Raw genomic sequence first — 19298 nt, 5'->3', positions numbered from 1 at the left:
TCTATTTGTTTCGAAATTTTTCTGGAATTTAGCTAGCCTTCATTGACGATAAATTTTACTTGAATTTCAGCAAAATATTGCTATTGATGTTGAAATTATGCACAGAGCTCCAGCTATTTGAGCACTGTAGCTAAAGAGAAAGAGATCAAAAATTTGATTGTTGATAAATTATATTTGGTGATATAAATTTTGCTGGTAGTGGTCAATAAACAATAGAAACATAATTTATTTTGCTCTTCAGCTTCGAGCCTCAGTTAAAATTCAAGTCCTCTAGAATCCCCAGCAAAGGTTTCGGCTCTTTTTCATCTGTGGTTTAAAAAAAAAATCAGTCAAAAATTGTAGTCAAAATAAATGGGTGGTTGCTTTCGCCTGTAATGTGGTGATAAAATCTTCTTTAAAGCGGATGAGACGGAAATTTGTATTGTTATCAGGAACGGAACATTGAGATTTGAAAGCTTTAGCTAGTCGGAAAGTAGTCCATTCTCACAAACACAAAAATGAGTTCATAAAAATATACTAATAAAAAATAGCTACCATGCTACTAACACAGAGGCGTTTTAACTAGTCGGACAGCTAATTAATTTTTTTATTTAGACAAGAATTTAAACAAATAAGAACTATCAAAGATCCAATGAAATTTTTATTTATTATAACTATCTGTTCCTTTTAATTATTCATTAATATTTTTTTTTATAAATCATACAAATGTCATAATAAAGTGACAAGTTTTCATGACACATATCGAGAACGGTACCACACCCTACCTGCCTGTTCGCTTTTCTTTTTTCTTGTTCCACATTTCATTTTTTGTCTGGCCGGACGGGTTAGATGTTTAGTTTATATTTATTTATTTATTATTCGCGCGAAAGTTTTGAAGCTTCTTTAATTAGAGTCGGACATTTTTCCTTGGTTTGTTCCATTTGTGTTTAAATACATGCCACTGACATCATAAGTTTTGATGAATTTTTGTTTAAAAATGCGAAAATAAAATAAAGGCGACTGTTATATAATATATTAATAATAAATGTGACTGTTAGATGTTTGATTTAAAAATAGTCTAAAATAGAGTACTGTTATAAAAAACGTCTGCGTCGCTTGATTTAGTGCTTAGAAAAACATAGAAAAAAAATTACTTATTATCTGAGTGCTGATGATGGCTTACACAGGGAAACATTAACTTTTTAGTCAAGGGTGGGGTGGTTGGTAATTTAATTACATTAAAATAAAAATCTAGTAGTAACCCTCCTCAAAAATTATAAATCTGTAAATTCTTCCTTTAGTAATATCGAAATCTCTTTTAATAAATTGAAATCTATTATATTTCATACCTTTATTCTATTCATAAAAGTATCTTCAATGAAACATCATCGATTGAAATGCAGTGAAGTTAAAAACATTTTAATAAATAAATAAATGGAATTAAAAACAAAATCATTTTCCAGACAGATAGAAGAAAAATTTGTCGTTTTTATCTTATACGTGAAATTTAGAGAGCTGTTTGCATATTAAATGTCACCCCCCCCCCCTAAGAAAAAGAAGACACAAAGAATTTCCATTGATACGTCCTGAAAGAAATTAAATGAAGATAAAACCAGACGCATATTTTTTTCTTCTTTTAATTTATGATTATTTAGAGATAGACAAAAATAAAAGATAAAGATTCACGAAAAAAAAAAAAAAAAACGAACTTTGAGTTAGCTGGCACATTTTTCTTATTTCAATTTGACTATAAGCCATGAGAGCAAAAAAAAAAATTATAACAGAGCAGGAAACCACTGATGGCGAAAAAAAACCGCATGGTCTAAAAAGTTTTGACATTCATGAGAAACAGCTGGGTGCGCGCTGCATGATGTCATTCAAAAACGCGCCAATGGTCTCATAGGCGACTTGGACATTCGCGTTTTCCCATTTTCCTCCTGAACATTCATCGCCAAGCGGCCAAGCAGCGTGCCAGAAAGATGCGTTGGAGCTAGGCCCTATCTTTTTGTAAAAGCCGCTAAGTTTTTATACAACTTATTTTAAATGTGATTGTTTTTAAATATATCATGCATAAAACCATGGAATTTTTGCCTTTTCAAAGACTTCTGAAGAAACATTTTATTGTCTGTTGTGTATTTCTTAGTTATTTCTTTGGATATGTGAAGCTGCAAGAAGAACGTGAGTAATTTTAAAGTTTGTTTTGGTTGTAAATAAAGTGGAACATCCACGCCCATATAAGGAAAATCCGATTGATTTAGGGAGATTTTTTTTAATATTCAGTTATTGTTTCAATGTTAAATCATATCTGTTGATGTAATTTAGATCTGCTTTTCTGATCAGCTTTAAGATCAAAAATCAATGTGAAACTATCACCGTTTAAAAATAAATAAATAAATGTGATTTTTTTTTATAGTTAAATATTATTCTAATGTTAAATAATATTGGTTGATGCGGTTCAGATTTGTTTCTTTGGATAGCTTTAAAAGTAAAAATCAGTGTGAAACACGGGCAATAAATAAATAAACAAGTATGGGTTTTAATTTAAATAATGTTTTCATGTTAAATTATATCAGCTGATGTATTTCAGGTCTGTTTCTCTATGCAACTTTAAAAATAATGTGAGTGGAAAATAAACACCGCCAATAAATAAATAAACAAATATCATATTTAAATGATATAATTTGATGTAGTTTAAATCTATTTCTATATCTTTAAATACAAATATAAGCGTAAAACAAACACCGCTAGTAAGTAAATATACGAAAATGGTCATATTTCCCTATAAAAATTTGGTACCTAGGTATGGTAAAATACCTAGTAAACAATCAAATTGTTGTGTGTAAAAAATTGCTGATCTCCAAAAATTTTATTTGTTATTCTTCAAGTTAAATGTTGAATTATATATATATGTATATTTGTAGTTTTTAAATGTAAAATTAATAAACACCCGGTCAGTTTAATAATATGAGACTTTTTGTATTTGTGTATTCTATTTCCCCCAATTAGTATGTGGTTTTCATGAACATCTATGTATTTGCTCTTCATTATATATGTTCATTTATTATACAGTAAATGTATAATAAATGGACAATATATTTAAATATAGTTTCTGTATTTATTATTTCTCTAATCTATAATAATGGTATAGTAAATAACTATAACTATTAATAAATATAACTATAATTTTTAAATTTATTTTTTGGAACGTTTTTTCATAGAAATTTGCAACCTTATAATTTATCTAATTTCCAACCAAGTTCTCAGCTTTAAAAATCTGTCTATCTGAGAAATGTGGCTGTCTATGGGCTGAGAAGATTTATTAAAACTAGGTTTCTTTATAGAGAAACAATTTGCAAAACACTTGTCATTCCGGTCTTGGCATATGCTTCTGAAGCTTGGACAATTACAAAACTGGAGGAAAATTGTATCGCAATATTTGAGAGAAAGATTTTGCGGAGTATACTTGGTGGTGTAAATGAAAACAATAACTGGAGAAGGAAATTCAATTTTGAACTGTACAAGATCTGTAAGCAACCTGATATTATTAAATACATAAAAATAAATAGAATAAATTGGATGGCCCATGCGATTCGGATGAGTGATGACAATAAAATAAAAAAGATACATACTGCTTTTTAGACCCACTTTTAAAAGAAAGCGGAGAAAGCTGCAGTTGAGATGGGCTGATTCGGTGAAGTTTGATTCTCTTGCAATTACTGAAAAGAGTTGGAGATCAAAGATAAATTGGAAGTTGTTATGGAGAAATCTTCAGAGGAAGGCATTAGCCCACATTGGGCTGTCTGGCCAACTATGATGATATGATTAATATTACATTTTGTATGCATTTTTAAGACTCAGAAAGTAATTTTTAAACACATCAAAACTTAACAAAACTGCATTTAAATCAGGGTTGGATAGTTTAAACTTTAAACCAAATAATTATTTTTTTAAATAACGTCACCCGCCAAATCCATCCTCTGATAGTTTTTAAAATTTGTTAAATAGTGTAACAATTAAATAATTTAAAGTAATAAAAATTTTTGAATTTTTTTTATTTATCTTGTTAAAGATACGTGATGCTTGCGAAGATCAAAAGGATAAATGAGATCTTAGGGGAGATTGGGATAAAACAGAGCACCTCGATTGTGATAGTTTTTAAAATTAGTTAAATAGTGTAACAATTAAATAATTTAAAGTAATAAAAATTTTTGAATTTTTTTTATTTATCTTGTTAAAGATGCGTGATGCTTGCGAAGATCAAAAGGATAAATGAGATCTTAGGGGAGATTGGGATAAAACGGAGTACCTCGATTGTGTGGAAATTAGTTCTGTTTTCTAGCGGACAAGCTCTGAATTACACTTTACGTGCAAAAAAGTAGGACCCATCATTTTGCCATGTTGATTAATTCATGGTGTCTGTATAGATGAGTTTGTTTTCTTATGTCAACTCTATGTTTTCTGGTTTAGTAGCTATCCTTACTTATTGGTCTCTACAGTTAATTATTTTTAGTCCAGCTTATTATATATTTAATAAAGATTCATACACTAAGAAACAAAAAATATTTAGTCTAACAGTGACACTGCAATGTTCTGTTTTTGTTTCGATAACCTATACTTTCTGGGTAAGACTGGACTGGTACCCCCCTTGATGTGTGTTAATGCGGGACCTACAACAGCTGCAGTGCAGCAGAGGAAGAAGTTACTTAATTCAAAGCTGAACAAAGATTTTACGAGACAAAATTTATTGTAGGCCCTTTTCTCAAAGTACAAAAAGCCTTCATTTCATTTTTTGTAGAATTTTTGAAGACCTTTTATACAAAATTATAATTTTTTATGTAGTAAAATACATAATATTTTTATATAATGATAAAAACTAATTTATAGGCACTATATTTTTTTAAGGAATTTTCATCTCACCCTCAGTTCTGGGCCCCAAGAACTATCCCTCTCTTTTTTCTCCTTGAGTATGGCCTTGATTGCATCTCATGTGAATTACATGCCTAATATTTTTATACTTTTTCTCTGAAATTCTAGTATTTCTAAATTTCCCATGAAGTTAACATGTGTATTCAGTCTTCATTTTTTAGAATTTTATTATTGTAATTATTTCATTATTGTAATATTTTCTAAGTGCACTTTTTATTATAAAAAATTAAAACTAGTCAAAATTCATTTAAAATATTTTCATTGTACATTATATTATTTTATTTAATGCTGCATTATTATTAATTAGCATATTGCTAAATTTAAAGCTTCATTATGTTAAAGTAAGTAAAAAGTAATTAATTTTTAGTTAATATTAAACCCTTAGAGTTAAAACACAATTTTTCTACTAGGTATGCAAACCTATTTGTTATCTTAATTCCTTTCCATTGTACTATTATTTTCAAATATTTTTTGACTGATGAAGTATATTGCATTAAATATTTCATATTAAAATTTGGATTGACTCAATATTAAAAAAAGGTATTAATTTATTTTGTAGGGGCAGGTGAAATAGTTGCCAATGAAAAGTCAGTAATTTCAGAATGTTTTTAAGATTTTTTATTTGAATAAATAAAAAATTTAAATAAATATAAATGGAATTTTCTAAGCAAGTGGAGCCATGCATTACTAAAATATCATTTGGATGTTGAATGATAATTATTCTTTTTAATCTTGTTAGCATATTTATGGAACAAAAGTGGATATTTTTAAATTGTTTATTAAAAACTTTAATTAATAGTAAAAGAAAGTTTTTTATGTTCTATACTCATGAATAGATTTTAATTTTAATTTGAGACATAAAATATTAATTCACCCTTTTGTCTTAAATAAATAAATAAATATAGTTTATAAGTTTTTAAATATAAGTTTATAATAATTAAGTTTTTTTCCCCAACTTTGATTAAAACAAACCAGAAAAAAGACTTAAAGGAAAAGAATTTATGTCATTTTCCTACAACTAAGATAGATTATTTTTATTACATAATTGTTTTTTTTTTTTGGTATAAATTTTACATAATTGTGGATGTTGTAAAATATATACTTTGTAGAGATAGGTACCTTATTTTTTTAAATTTAAATAAAAAGAGATAAGTTTTATAATTTGTTTTGTTAAATTAAAGTTTCAGTTTTTATTTCTCCAACTTTGAATGTGTTGTCTTCTTATATCTTTGTTTAATTTTAGAATGTTTAATTTTAGAAAAACTATTAGTATTGACAGTGGCTACTGAAGACACAGATGGTTTTAAAAGATTTATGAGATCTGCAAAAACGTATGGAATCAATGTTGAGGTACTGTATTTTATAATTATCTGTTTATTTTATGGTAAAATAAACAGATGTTTTGGACTTTATCTTTTTATTACATTATTCCTTTGGCAGACATGTATTTTTTGTTTTTAAATATTAAAATGGCTCTTTAATATTTTGAACTGGTAATTAATTTCATCATATTGATGCTTTTTGAATAATACTCACTATTGCAGGTTTTTATTATAGTAAAGAAATGAGAGTAGCGAGAAAAGTTAAGCAAAATTGGAATTAAGAGTTACTAATTGTGTATGACTCTAATTAACTCTACCATACAGAATAAATTAAATCACACATAACAACAGATATTGTAATATGTGAGAGGGGATAGTTTTCCCTATCGGTTCTTGTGCTAAAATAATAATCAAGTTTTAGCAACAATCGAGCAATGACCAATAAAAAAAAAAAAAAAAAAATCAGAGCAACTCATAATCACTTATGGGCAAACCTCTTTAGAATTTTATTTTAATATATATATATACATTAATGTAAAAAAAAATGAAATAAAAAACACATACAAGAATATTTTGGTGATCTTTTGTTGGCACGAACAGGTTTGGAAATATTCCCATAATATGTAGATTAAAATCTCTAATGGATATATTTGTTAGTTACCCCATTGTTCTTTTAGGTTACTCTTACTGATTATAATCTAATAAAAGTTTTTCCTTTTTATCTTTTTGTCCTGTTAAACAAATAAAATTTTTTAAATGCATTAATGTATGAAAGCTGATTTACTGCACCTATAAAAGTGGAGAATGTTTGGCTATTTAAAGCTGTATCATCCCTGTATCAAAATTTTTCTACTCTTTTTTTTTTTTTTTTGTTAAAAAACTGTAGAACTATAATTTTATCTATTGACTGTACTAATTCTCATTTTGTTTCATTATTTTATATCATTTACTGTTTTCTCTAAAAATTTTCTATGAGCATATTACCTTATTATAACCTTTTTAGGTAAATATTCTTTGTGCCTAAACCTGAACTAAAAATTTAACCTTATTTAGATAATATGAAATTCTCCATGCATTAGGTTATTGCTCACAGCCAATTCATGATAGTTTACTTTTATCTCAATCAAATTATTTATCTTGTGCTGTAGGATAAATAATTTGATTGTGCTTTGTATTGTATATCTTGACTTGGGGCCTTAACTAAAACCTATTGACATAGTATCTGTATTTTTATATTTGATATCGATTAAAAAAGAACTATTACCACAATATAAGTAATGCTGATTACCAATTTAGGGTCACGGATGTCAGTAATATAATCATTCTTTCTCGAAATGAATAATTACCTTTCCTTCATTAATTTTGCTTTTTAGTTCATAATTTTTTCAGGTTCAATTGTCATTTATTTTATATTATTTAATTTTATAGTAATGCCTTTGAAGAGGGTAAGTTTAAATGGAATAAACACATGATTTCTAATAGCTTTAGAATTATATAGTTCAGTAATATATAGTTCATATATAGTTAGATAAATATATATATATATATATATTATATAAATACATAGTTCATATAAACTATATATTTATATACTATAGTTCATATTAACTATATATTATATAAATATATAGTTCAGTGATATCACATGCCATCCATGTTTTTAATGGTACCTTCTGATATGAATTATTTGAGATTTTTTAAGAGTCAGTGTGAATTTATAATTCTGAACAGAGTTATACTTGTTTACACTTCCGATTTGATTTAATGAATAGATGCTTAAAAATATTTCAATATAAAAATTTTATAATTATTATTTACTTTCTTAAAGGTTCTTGGAATGGATGAAGAATGGAAAGGCGGAAATATCCGACTATATTCTGGGGGTGGACATAAAGTAAATTTATTAAAAGCTGCTATGGATAAATATTATGACGATAAGAACTTAATCATTATGTTTGTTGATAGGTAAACAAAAATTTTATTTTGACTGAAAATTGTTTCCAATGTGTGTTTAAGTGTATGAAATTTTCTTAAAAATTAGCTTATAGATTAAAAACTAAAAAAAAAAGAAATTGACATAGTTGATGATTTTCATTTAACCTCAATTTAATAGCTACAAATTTTTACTCAGAAGGAAAGTTAGTCATCAATAATAATGATCGCTAACAGCAAATTTGTAAGGATTCATTGCAGTGTTTAATTTTGCATAAATTTGTAAGGATTAATGCTTTGTTAAAAGATAGGGTTAAAGGAACATGAATAAAAGTGGAAATAATAACTAAACTTCTGATAATAAATAATAACAAACCTCTTTCATTGAAATAGTACTAGATTTAATTATTTGTTGTTAAAGGATCTTTTAATTATGAGAATTAAAGATTTCTTTTGATAATTAAAATGATTAATTATTTTTTTTTATTCAAAATATTTTTTGGGGATTAACATATTTTGTTTGAGAAAAAAAATATATAATTAGTGGTATGTAATGTATTTTGTACTTTTTTAAATCATATATTTATCAATATGTCAAAGACAAAAATATTGCCAAAAGTCTTCGAATCTTATTGTAGTGACTTGCATGGAGAATTTCGTGTGATTTGCATTGAGAAATTAGAAAGTTTTAAAATCATTTTAATAGGGGATAGATATAGTGAAAAAAAAAAGGAATTTTATTAATTAAAACATTGGTTCTCTGTCAATATGTTCAAAATCTACAGAGCGTCAACTCAAATAAAATTTAAAAAAATTTGTTTTATGTTGAATGAAGTATAATCCGAATATTCTTCTGCAAATGTGGCACTAATGTTTTATTAAGTAAATGAATTCTTGTAATTTTACTTAATTTCTGGTTTGCACCATGACTTAAAAATTTTTGTATTTAAGTCAGCTAATCAAAATAATGATTATTAAATTGTTGTATGTCCAGTGACTCTAAAATTTAATTTCAAGTAAAGCTGAAAGCCAATTATAGAATTGGGATCGTTATGCAAAAATTTTTAAATACTCCGTGAAATATAATGCAAAGTTTTACTTTGAATCATTATACTTTTTTTTTCTTCTTTCAGCTATGACGTTATTTTTATGGCCGGTCCTGATGAAATCATAAAGAAATTTAATAAATCTAAAGCAAAAGTCCTGTTTTCTGCTGAAGGATTCTGCTGGCCAGATGCTTCACTTGCTGTTAGTACATTTATAATGTGAAATATCAGATAAATGATTTAATTTATTAAGTACACCTTTTAAAAATTTATTTACCTACAATTTGAATTTTTACCACTTTTTAGATTCATTTTCATATATTTTTTTTTTAAAAAAAATTGATTTTCTGAAGTTTAAATTACGTACGACTTTTAGTTTCATTGCTTTTATAATTTTAAAAATCTTCATTTTGATACACTGAATGTTTAAGCCAGATGTTTTGTCCTGTCCTATTAAACCTGTCTGTTTCTTACTATTCTTAACTTTTTTCTCGCCTTCAATGGAATAGCATTAAACGTTGAATGATGACACAAGCTTGAGACTTTTCTTCAAACCTATGAATTCCATTTTTTTGGTTCTTATTTTACAATCATTATTTTCTTTTATATATAAAAAATTATGATATAAAGTTTAAATATCATTTGATGAATATTAAGGTTCGATACTGGCAATTTAGATTTTCCTAAGAAAGGATTTAAAAAATCTTTGTTCACTAATTTATTTTTTGATAAGTTTGTAGTTTTATATCTGTAACTGAAAAGCTAAATCAATCTGCTGATAATTAAGTGATAATTTTTTAAAATTTTTATAAGACTTAAAGTATGCAGATAAGAATCTATATTTGCTATCATTAATGTTGAAATATTAATAAATGATTAATATTCTAATGCAGAAATATCATGATCATTATTAACAATGAAAAATAGCAAATATAATATTATGGAACGCATTATTGTTATTGATAATTACCAAATAGATAATATCACAAGTGTTGATGTAATGGAAGTATGTGAATTATTTAAATTGGAAATATTAAATGATGATACGGAAATATCATAATCATTCTTAACTATGAAAAATGGCAAATATAATAATATGGAAAGCATTATTGTTATTGATAATTACTATATAGATAATATCGCAAGTATTGATGTAATGGAAGTATGTGAATTATTTTAATTGTAAAAAATATTGAGAAATGTAATGAAATATCGGTATAACTTGACAATATGAGGTATGACAATATTAAAATTTTTATATTATTCACGACTGTTCAGAAAGGCTTAAGCAACTTTGGAATTATTTCTAAATATTTGAATGACTTATTATTTCTTTTTGATGAGCTATTAATTAAATTCTTACTGTTTCAGGAAAAGTACCCAAAAGTTGAAAAAGGAAAAAGATTTTTAAATTCAGGAGGTAAGATTAGTTCATAAATTATTACTTAATTTTTGTTTTATTGATATATTTGTATGCATCAATATTTTTTTTTGCTTATCCTCTGATGGCATAGACTTGTGTCTTTCGTCTTGTTTCCAAGCAAATATTTTCTCTTGTGTAATTTTATAGGAAACTGTTGAATGTTGTAGAAATTTTTTATAATTTTTGTCTGCTATTAGAACATTAGACAGGTAAAACGAATTGTTTAAAAAAAACATTATTGGTTAGTTTAATGAAAAATATTTAAATTTTTCATACCTTAAAAGAAAGTGCATGCTTATCTCATTCATTTTAAAACATTTCATACTATTGGAGAAGTTTTTTTTTTTAGTTATTTTTGTTTCAAATTTGTATTGACACTGTGCACATAGTGAATTCTCCTACATTTTTATAAAATATTTGCATATTTCATATTAATGATGTTATTGTAGTTTGAATTCTTTATCTAAACTTAAAAATTCTTATAAAAATAATTTGTAATTCAAGATTTAAATAATATCTTATTTATTTCATGAAATTTTAATATTAAATTATTTTCATTGTATTAAGATCTATTTTAGTCTTAAAATGTATTCACGAAAATGTAAGTATAAAAAACCCAGTTCTTTGCTTCTGAAAATGCTATTAAAAATATGTTGCAATGTATGGCAAATTATACATATTGTTGATCGATAAAACTGAAAGTTTTGTGGTAGTTTTCTCCATCATCTAAATTTTTTAACTACTTCCCTTAGAGCATTTTTAAAAGCTTCACTGGAGGTATTTACAAAAGAGCAACTCAACTGTCTAGCACCAGTTTTATTTTAACTTTTAAGTTTGATCCTTTTTTAGTATGTCAATGTGTATTATTGGATGAGCTTCTTTAACTTTTTATGAACAGCATTGAGTTTGAACATTTTGGTCCAGTTTGAATGCATTTTTTTTTTAGAATACACACAAGTACTCTGATATCTTTCTTATCAAATGTCTCGAATTAGTTTCTCATTCTTGTATATTAGTAAATTTAGTTGGTAGTTTTCAGTTAGGCAGGGATTGTTGTTGTATTGATAATCCTGATTTTCCTGATAAAAAGTATTTTATCCTGATTTTTAGCTTTTTTTTCTTGATATTCCTGATTTTTGTGTGTGTTCAGAAAATTTTTAGGAATACTAAAGGCAGATTTTTAAAAATTAGATTTGACAAATGTAAAGATGTAGGTTTTTTTTTTTTATCAAATATGTTTTTATTTTTAAATAATATTACTACAGTCTGTTTCAATAGTTCAATAGCATTTTTTAACTTAACAATTTTACATTATCAAGTTTTTGTGATGATGATTTCAAGGTTGATATGCTTACTTATGGTTTTCCGCAAATGCAGTAACAAATTTTTTGAAAGATTGAGTTTTGTAGTTTCTCTCTTATTGATCTGTCTCTTTCTTGTAGTTTTAAAAATGATAGATTCTAATCAACAATACAGTAATATTATAGATTTTTTGAATGATGAATTGAGAGATTGACTACTAAAATTACTTTTGTGCAAAATATGTTAAGTGGTATATTCATTCTGTTATCGTTTCACGATTATTGCCAAACTCTACTTTAAAATTTATTTCATTAAGGAAATTTTGAACTTGATTACATATTTTAATTGTATGTTTGTGTGAAGGAATATTGACAAATTTATTCTGACTATTTTTAATGGAACATTGCTATGAAATTTTTTGATTTATTGATTTGAAACTATTATGAGCTTTTCAGCATTGATAAAACTATTCTGGAAACTGTTAAAACTTTCAGTTTTAAGCAAAGCAATTAGGAAATTAAAAATACAACATTTTGTTATTCTTTTGCAGTAAAATTTGCTCTTATTACTCTAAAGTAGAGCCAATTATACTTTTTAGTTTAACTGCTTGCATTTTTATAGCTACTATAGGGTATATGTACACTATTCCAAAAATGTCCAGATGTTTTTGAAAAATGTTGTCTTTATTTTTTCTTTTGCTCATTAAGAAGCCTGAGTTATAAAAGTTGAGTTGTCTGTGAGTTTTTTGGAAGTGAATGCTAATGCTTTGGGCAGCTTATTAATATTTTTTATGTAAATATAATAAATTTATTATATTCTTATATATCTTTATTAGGTAAAACCATTATGTTATTATTTGCTTTTGATAAAATTTTGTTCAAGTAGAATCAAATATAAAATGACTTTGTATTATAAGATTTATAATCGAAAGTAGGGAAACTGCTGTATTTGCTACTTTTTTTCTAGTTTTTATATATTTAATTAAGCTGAATTTTTACAATAATAATCTTTGCCTGACTGTCTTGATTTAGCCAGACGAATTTAAATTTATGAATTGCTGTAAATTATGCTATCACAAATGCAAGAAAGAATATAAATTAGATTTTATATGCATTAATTTAGTTATTTTAAATTTACGCATAACATTTTTCAAAATTAAAATTTTAATTTATTTGATAATAAGCATTAGACCTAAATGACTATTGAATAAAAAGGATTGTGAAAAATATAAATCATTTTTTGCGAATTCCCATTTTATTTGGAGTTTAAGAATAATCAGATTAGTTTTAAAATTTTTGTTGATTTTACATTAATTTCTTATTAATATTTAGAAATAAATAATGAAGTATTGTTTTATTTTTTAAGATATTTGAAATGGCAGAGTGTTAATAAATTTAAATGTATCGAGATTCAGTAAGATTTTTATGTCCTTAATTTATGTATATGTATTTAAGATCTGAGTTAGTTTATATAATAGGGGTACACAAGCTTTTTCGCAAGCAGGCCGGAAGAACATTTTTTTCGCTCTTGGGGGTCACAATGAATTTAGCGTTAATGGCAAATGATTTTAACTTGTTTATGCATTGTGTAATAAGAGCAATATCAGTTTACATTGAAATACTAAGTACTGCAAATCTCACATACTAAACTATGAAATGTATAAATAGCACTTTTGAATTAAAAAAAATAAAATTTCGTGCACTTTAAGAAATTTATTTCACTTTATGAATATATTGTACACTTTAGGAATTTATTAAGAAAATTTAATTGCTGAAAATTTTTAAATTTATTAGTGGAAAAACTAATTTCTAGCTTTTTTAATATTTGAATAAATCTTTGAACTGCATTTATTCAGAACATGTTTTTGGTTAAAGAAAAATGCCCAAGGATTTACATTTTTTGGACACTTTAAATTTATACCAATACATTTCAGAAATTTCATGCTACACAATTTTGAGGAATTTTCAAGTTAATTAGAATGAATTTGTAAAGAAGTCATAAAATTTCTTACACCAACTATGTTGGTTTTACCAACTAATTATTGTTTGTAAGGTAGAGGGCCATACTCGTTGACCATTTTACGACTGAATTTGGCTCCCCGGTCTTAGATTGTGCACCCTTATTATATATGGCGCTCTTTTCACTTAAAATAACCGTACCAATTTTACAATTGCAGTAATATGTCCGCTGCACCTCACAACACATTTTGCTTTGCTTTACTAATTTTTATATTGTTTTTGCATGAATTACCAGATTCCTTTTTTTAACATTTTCGTTTCATTAACAAAAGTGCTTTTTTATATTTGTATTTAATATAAATCCCTAAATTTGGTATTTGTGCTTTCCTTTTTTCTTTCTTTATACCACAACCACTTTGTTTGGTGACCGGCAGCGTGTCCTGACTTCTCTTATACAGGTAAGAGTGATGCTTGTGCCAAAATGGTTTTTATTATATCCACCCTTGCATGCTGCAACACAGTTTATTCTGTTCATTTAATTTATTCAGTTTTCAAATGAAATAATCATGCATTTTCTTTTATGCTATGTTTACATTAAACTTCAATTGTTTTTCTAGCAATAATGAAATATTGTTTTTAATATTTAAAAAAAAACAATTTAATTAGTAAAATGTAAGATAGATATTTTATTTTATGCATAGTCTGATCCAAAAATAACAGAAGGCCCTTGGTTGTTGAAAAACTAATGAACGAAATTTTATTGCCAAACATGCAAAACCATTTAGAGGATAAAAATGCCTTTTTTTTGTGAAAATCTGCAAATACAAAATTTGAGAAAGATTAAAATTTTTTTTAAAAATAAATTCACATTTTTTATTGCCTAGCAATCACACAATATGAGCTTTCAGTTATGTTCAGAGTCTGGCTTACATTGCAGTGTAGTTTTCAGGTGATGGATATATTATAGCTAAAACTAGCTTCTAAGCAGAAACTAAAAATAAATTTTAATTTAATGTGACCACCAATCAAAACACTATTTTCACTTAAAAATAAGTAGATGAATCACTTACAATAGACAGTGTAGTTTGATTGCCACCAACAAGTTTCGTGTGAGTGCCCCATCTTGAAATTGCCTGACAGTAGACAAGCGTCTTTAAAACAAATTTTGTTGTATTATGCTTTTTTCTGAAAAGAAAAAAGAATTACATTTTTTTTTATTAAAGAAATCTGTTTTCACAGTTTCAAGTTAATAAAGGTTTGTGATATTTGGTGAATTTAAGTATAGTAGTAGAGCATAGCAGCACATAATCAGAAATATTGATATTATTTGAATATCATGACAGCAATATTTTGGAAAGTATTCTCACAATATGTGTTGAATACCTTATAAGATGAATGTTAATAATATCATGTCTAGAAATGAGTATGAAATATGATAATCTCTTGATTATTATCTTTGACAATAATTTTCAAATAGATAACAATATTATCTTTAACAATAAATATCACGATCTTTAATCTCTAATAATATACATAGAATATGATAATTTGGCAATTATCAAATGCAATATTATTGTGAATGCTGATATTTTTTTTTGTAGGAGTGAGGAAAATATTAATTTAAGGTAAAATAATATAAATTAGTTAAGTAGGGAAAATGTTGTAATATATCGTGAAATATTGATATTTCTCGACAATATATTGGGATTTTATAATTCCAATACAAGCTTCAAAAACTTCCAGTTCTTTTTGGATCATTCTGTTTTCAAAAGTTTTTTGTCTTTGAATTGATTCAAATTAAATGAAATTAATCATTTCTTTTACATTTTAGTTTATTTTTATCATTAAGTTTCTGTTTGTAGTGGATAATGTTGAAAGTGAATCATTTTCTCAAAAATTAACTAAAAAACAGTTTTTATCTTTATTATTAAGTTGTAACTTTAAACTGTAATCATAATAATTATTAAACATTTCTTTTTTGAAGCGATTAACTTCAATGGGATTAAAATAATTTTCCTTAATCAAGAAATTATTTTCTTATCAAAAAGTATATTTTTAGACAAGGCTGGCATAGTTTAAATTATTCAATTTAATTCATGCCATTGATACTTGATCACTTGATTCTTTAAAAAAATTTTTTGATCTAATCGAAAATATTTTTATCAGATTAATTGGACGGTAGGATATATGATGGTGAGCAGAAAAATTTTAATGCTTGGTTCCTTTTTAAATAACAACTTTCTTAAATATAATTGAATTTTTGCCTATAGGGTAATTATTGAGGAGAAATCCTCCATTTTTTTACTGGCAAAATTAGGCCTATTTTATGCAAAGATAATTGTAATTAAACCCTTAGTTTTTAAGAAAGTAATTTTAAAATTGCTGATGTTCTACCTTAAGTCAAACATTTAACTGCTTCGGCAGATAATAGTTGTCAAAACTTTGTGTATATATATATATATGTATAAAAGTAGTTTTTTAAAACTTAAATAATTATTTTTCCAAAATATTGACAGCAAATTTTCTTAATTTTTCAATATAATGAAATTCCTTAATATAAAGTAAACAGTGGAGTTGAATAGTTTGATTCCGATAATTTGTAATCATCACTAAATCACATTCTTATTACTTTAAGATAATGGTTTGCTTATCAATGTTTTCTTCCCCTACAATTTAACAAATGTGATCTTTAATGAATTTAATTTAAATTCAGAAAATGATATTTAATTTTTAGCTAAGTTATTATTAGCTAAGTTAGTTATTTGAAATAAATTAAAGTAATTTCTGAACTAAAAATGATATTTATTGAAACTGAAAGTTGTTATTTTTTGACAAGCACACAAGTTTATACAATTTTATATTGAATCTTAATTTTTTTCAAAACTAATATTTCAGCAGAGGAAAACCTTCTACCTTTTTTTTATTTCTTTAAAAGCTTAATTTTATGTTTTGCTTTATTTTCATTTGCCATTATATTTTATAATATCTTGATTATACCAATTATTTTCCAATAATCACTTACTTATTTGCTTGAATGATAAGTTTGACTTTTATAGTGTAAAATTTAATTTAAAAATTGTCATTTACTTAGGTTTTCTGGGCTATGCTTCATATGTTAATGAAATAATTACAAGTTCTTCTCTAAAGGATGAGGAGGATGATCAGCTGTTTTACACTAAAATCTATTTAGCTGATGACCTAAGGGTAATTTATTATAGATAGTTTTTCAAGTTTTAATGTAAACAAATTAAATCTGAGTAGCCAAAATAATATATTTTGTTACTTTATGTGTCGATTAGCTATATTCTTCATAACAGAAGCACAAAATAATTTCTGATTTGAAAAAAAATTTAAAATTATTGCAGGAGTTTTATTTTAATTTTATAACCGTCGTTGAACAGCCGACCCAATTCCGGGTTTACGACTACTAATGTTCAACTCCGTAGGCTTATAGTTTTGAACCCAATCCAGAAGACAAGGGAGCACTTGGATCAAGTATTGGGAGAAATTTGCCTTCATTGAGGACTTTTTTATGGAACTAACCCACATTTGTGTTACATGGAGAGAAAAACCACGAAAACCTCTCATGGTTAGCTTGACAGCAAGGGGGCTCTAATCCATGAACCGTCTACCACTGAGGATATTTTACGTCAGCACTGTGGTCGGTGCGAGCTAGGTATATTGCAGAGATTTTTATAACCGTCCTTGAACAGCCGACGGAATTTGTAGTTGCCCGGGGTTTTCTTGATTTTTCTGTTAGCAAAAACATTTTGTCAATATGGGTCCTGGTTGTCATGTGTTTCTCCTGATAAGCCTGACTTGTTTATGCAAACAGTAATGGACTTAAAAATAATCAATTTGATGAATCAAAAGATGTAAATCGGGAAATGTTTTAATTAATAATGCTAGTAAAAATCATAAAATTCCATAGTTCAAACTTAGAGACTGTCCACTAATTATGTTCATGGTTTAAGTATATTAGCCTTACCTGCAAGATTCATTGTTTCAAACTTTTTAATACTTGAATCCTTTGTGAGAAAGAATCTCAATTAATAATTTTACCTTATCAAATTTTTATGATGAATGCCAGGTGGCACTGATTTATTAATTTCTGCAAATGGAGTAATAAATCTATTAGGGTGGAGTGTTGTAATTTCATAATTATTGATTTGTCTTATTCATCCAATTTCATAAAAAGATTGATCACAATCAACACGGTAATATTATAAGTGAGGGATCATCCACTAAAACACTTTTGAACAAAATGTTACGCAGCATATTCTTTTTAATATTAATTAAATCCAGATTGAAATTATTTGTTTAAAGAAGTCTTGAACTTGATTACAAATTTTAATTAACTATTGGAATGAAGGATTATTTATTAATGTATACTGATTATTATTTTTTTAATGCAATAGTACTACAAAGATTTTCTGCATATTTATTCCAATCTATGTTGAGTTATTTAGGGCTCCATTGATAAAAAATTTTCTAGGAATTGCTAAAACTTTTTGTTCTAATAAAATAATTTTAAAAATGGTATGTTTTCTTTTTATTTTGGCATTGAATTTTGCTTTATTTAGTAGAGCAAATAATTATTTTATTTGATTATATTGACTGTTTCTATTTTTTTAATCATCCCGTGTTTCAAATTATGTTCAAATAGCAATTCCTTAGAGTACATTTATTAAAATATTTTTTTACATACTCCATTTTAAAATAATATTCTGAAATTTGTTTTAACATTTCAGAAAAAGTGGTCGATTAAGTTAGATCATAAAGCTGAAATCTTCCAAAATTTAAATGGAGCTGTTGGTAAGTATTATTTTGTATCTTCCCCCCCCCAAATAACATACTCAATGCTTTGTTATGAAGTCATTTTGTTTTTGTAGGAGATGTTGAGCTAAGATTCTCAGACACTGACAGCTATTTGCACAACACAGCATATGCCACCAATCCTTTAGTTGTTCATGGTAATGGTGCTAGTAAAGTAAGTGTAAAAGCTTATGGATGGCAAAGCTCAACCATTTAAACAATTTTACAATTAATATTTGCTTTTATTGCAGGTTGCTTTGAATTCTCTCGGCAATTACTTAGCTAAATCGTGGGTGCCCAAGAAAGGATGCATTAGTTGTTTTGAAGACACAATCAAACTAGAAACTTTTAAAGTAATAATTAGTTTTATGTTTTTTATTTTTCTAAGTATCTTAATAATAGTAATAATGATGATACAACAAAAAGGAAAGAGTTAAATCTTTTAAAATTCACTATTGTGGAGATAGTCACATCGACCATTTCAACCTTCATCTATGAAGAGGTACCCCAACATAGAATCGAGTTTATATGTCTTGTATACTAGGGAATTGTAATTTAGTAGTGGTAGATACACTACAGTACTCCCCCACCAGAA

The 19298-nt window shown here is 26.2% G+C and overlaps 1 protein-coding gene across 2 annotated transcripts in view; it reads left to right on the top strand.

Annotated features, from left to right (window-relative positions):
- Positions 1-1878: 1878 nt before the first annotated feature.
- Positions 1879-19298, top strand: part of Plod (procollagen lysyl hydroxylase) — a 63043-nt gene continuing 45623 nt past the window's right edge. Inside the window, exons 1-10 of one of the 2 annotated variants that reach the window (XM_016056389.4) lie at positions 1917-2157; positions 6164-6255; positions 8056-8192; positions 9293-9407; positions 10577-10625; positions 14323-14346; positions 16980-17092; positions 18640-18703; positions 18781-18878; positions 18955-19056. In XM_016056389.4, the coding sequence (XP_015911875.2) occupies positions 2046-2157; positions 6164-6255; positions 8056-8192; positions 9293-9407; positions 10577-10625; positions 14323-14346; positions 16980-17092; positions 18640-18703; positions 18781-18878; positions 18955-19056 (906 nt within the window). In that variant the 5' untranslated portion in view covers positions 1917-2045. Of the gene's footprint in view, positions 2158-6163; positions 6256-8055; positions 8193-9292; positions 9408-10576; positions 10626-14322; positions 14347-16979; positions 17093-18639; positions 18704-18780; positions 18879-18954; positions 19057-19298 lie in introns of both variants that reach the window. The other variant, XM_016056390.4, reaches the window with a different exon arrangement.

This window comes from Parasteatoda tepidariorum, chromosome 2 (genome assembly GCF_982258835.1).
Source record: "Parasteatoda tepidariorum strain Cologne lab strain chromosome 2, Ptep-v5.0, whole genome shotgun sequence".
In the NCBI taxonomy this organism is placed as follows: domain Eukaryota; kingdom Metazoa; phylum Arthropoda; class Arachnida; order Araneae; family Theridiidae; genus Parasteatoda; species Parasteatoda tepidariorum.
Note: the sequence above shows the minus strand (reverse complement) of the source record. Positions and strands in the feature narration are given on the sequence as shown.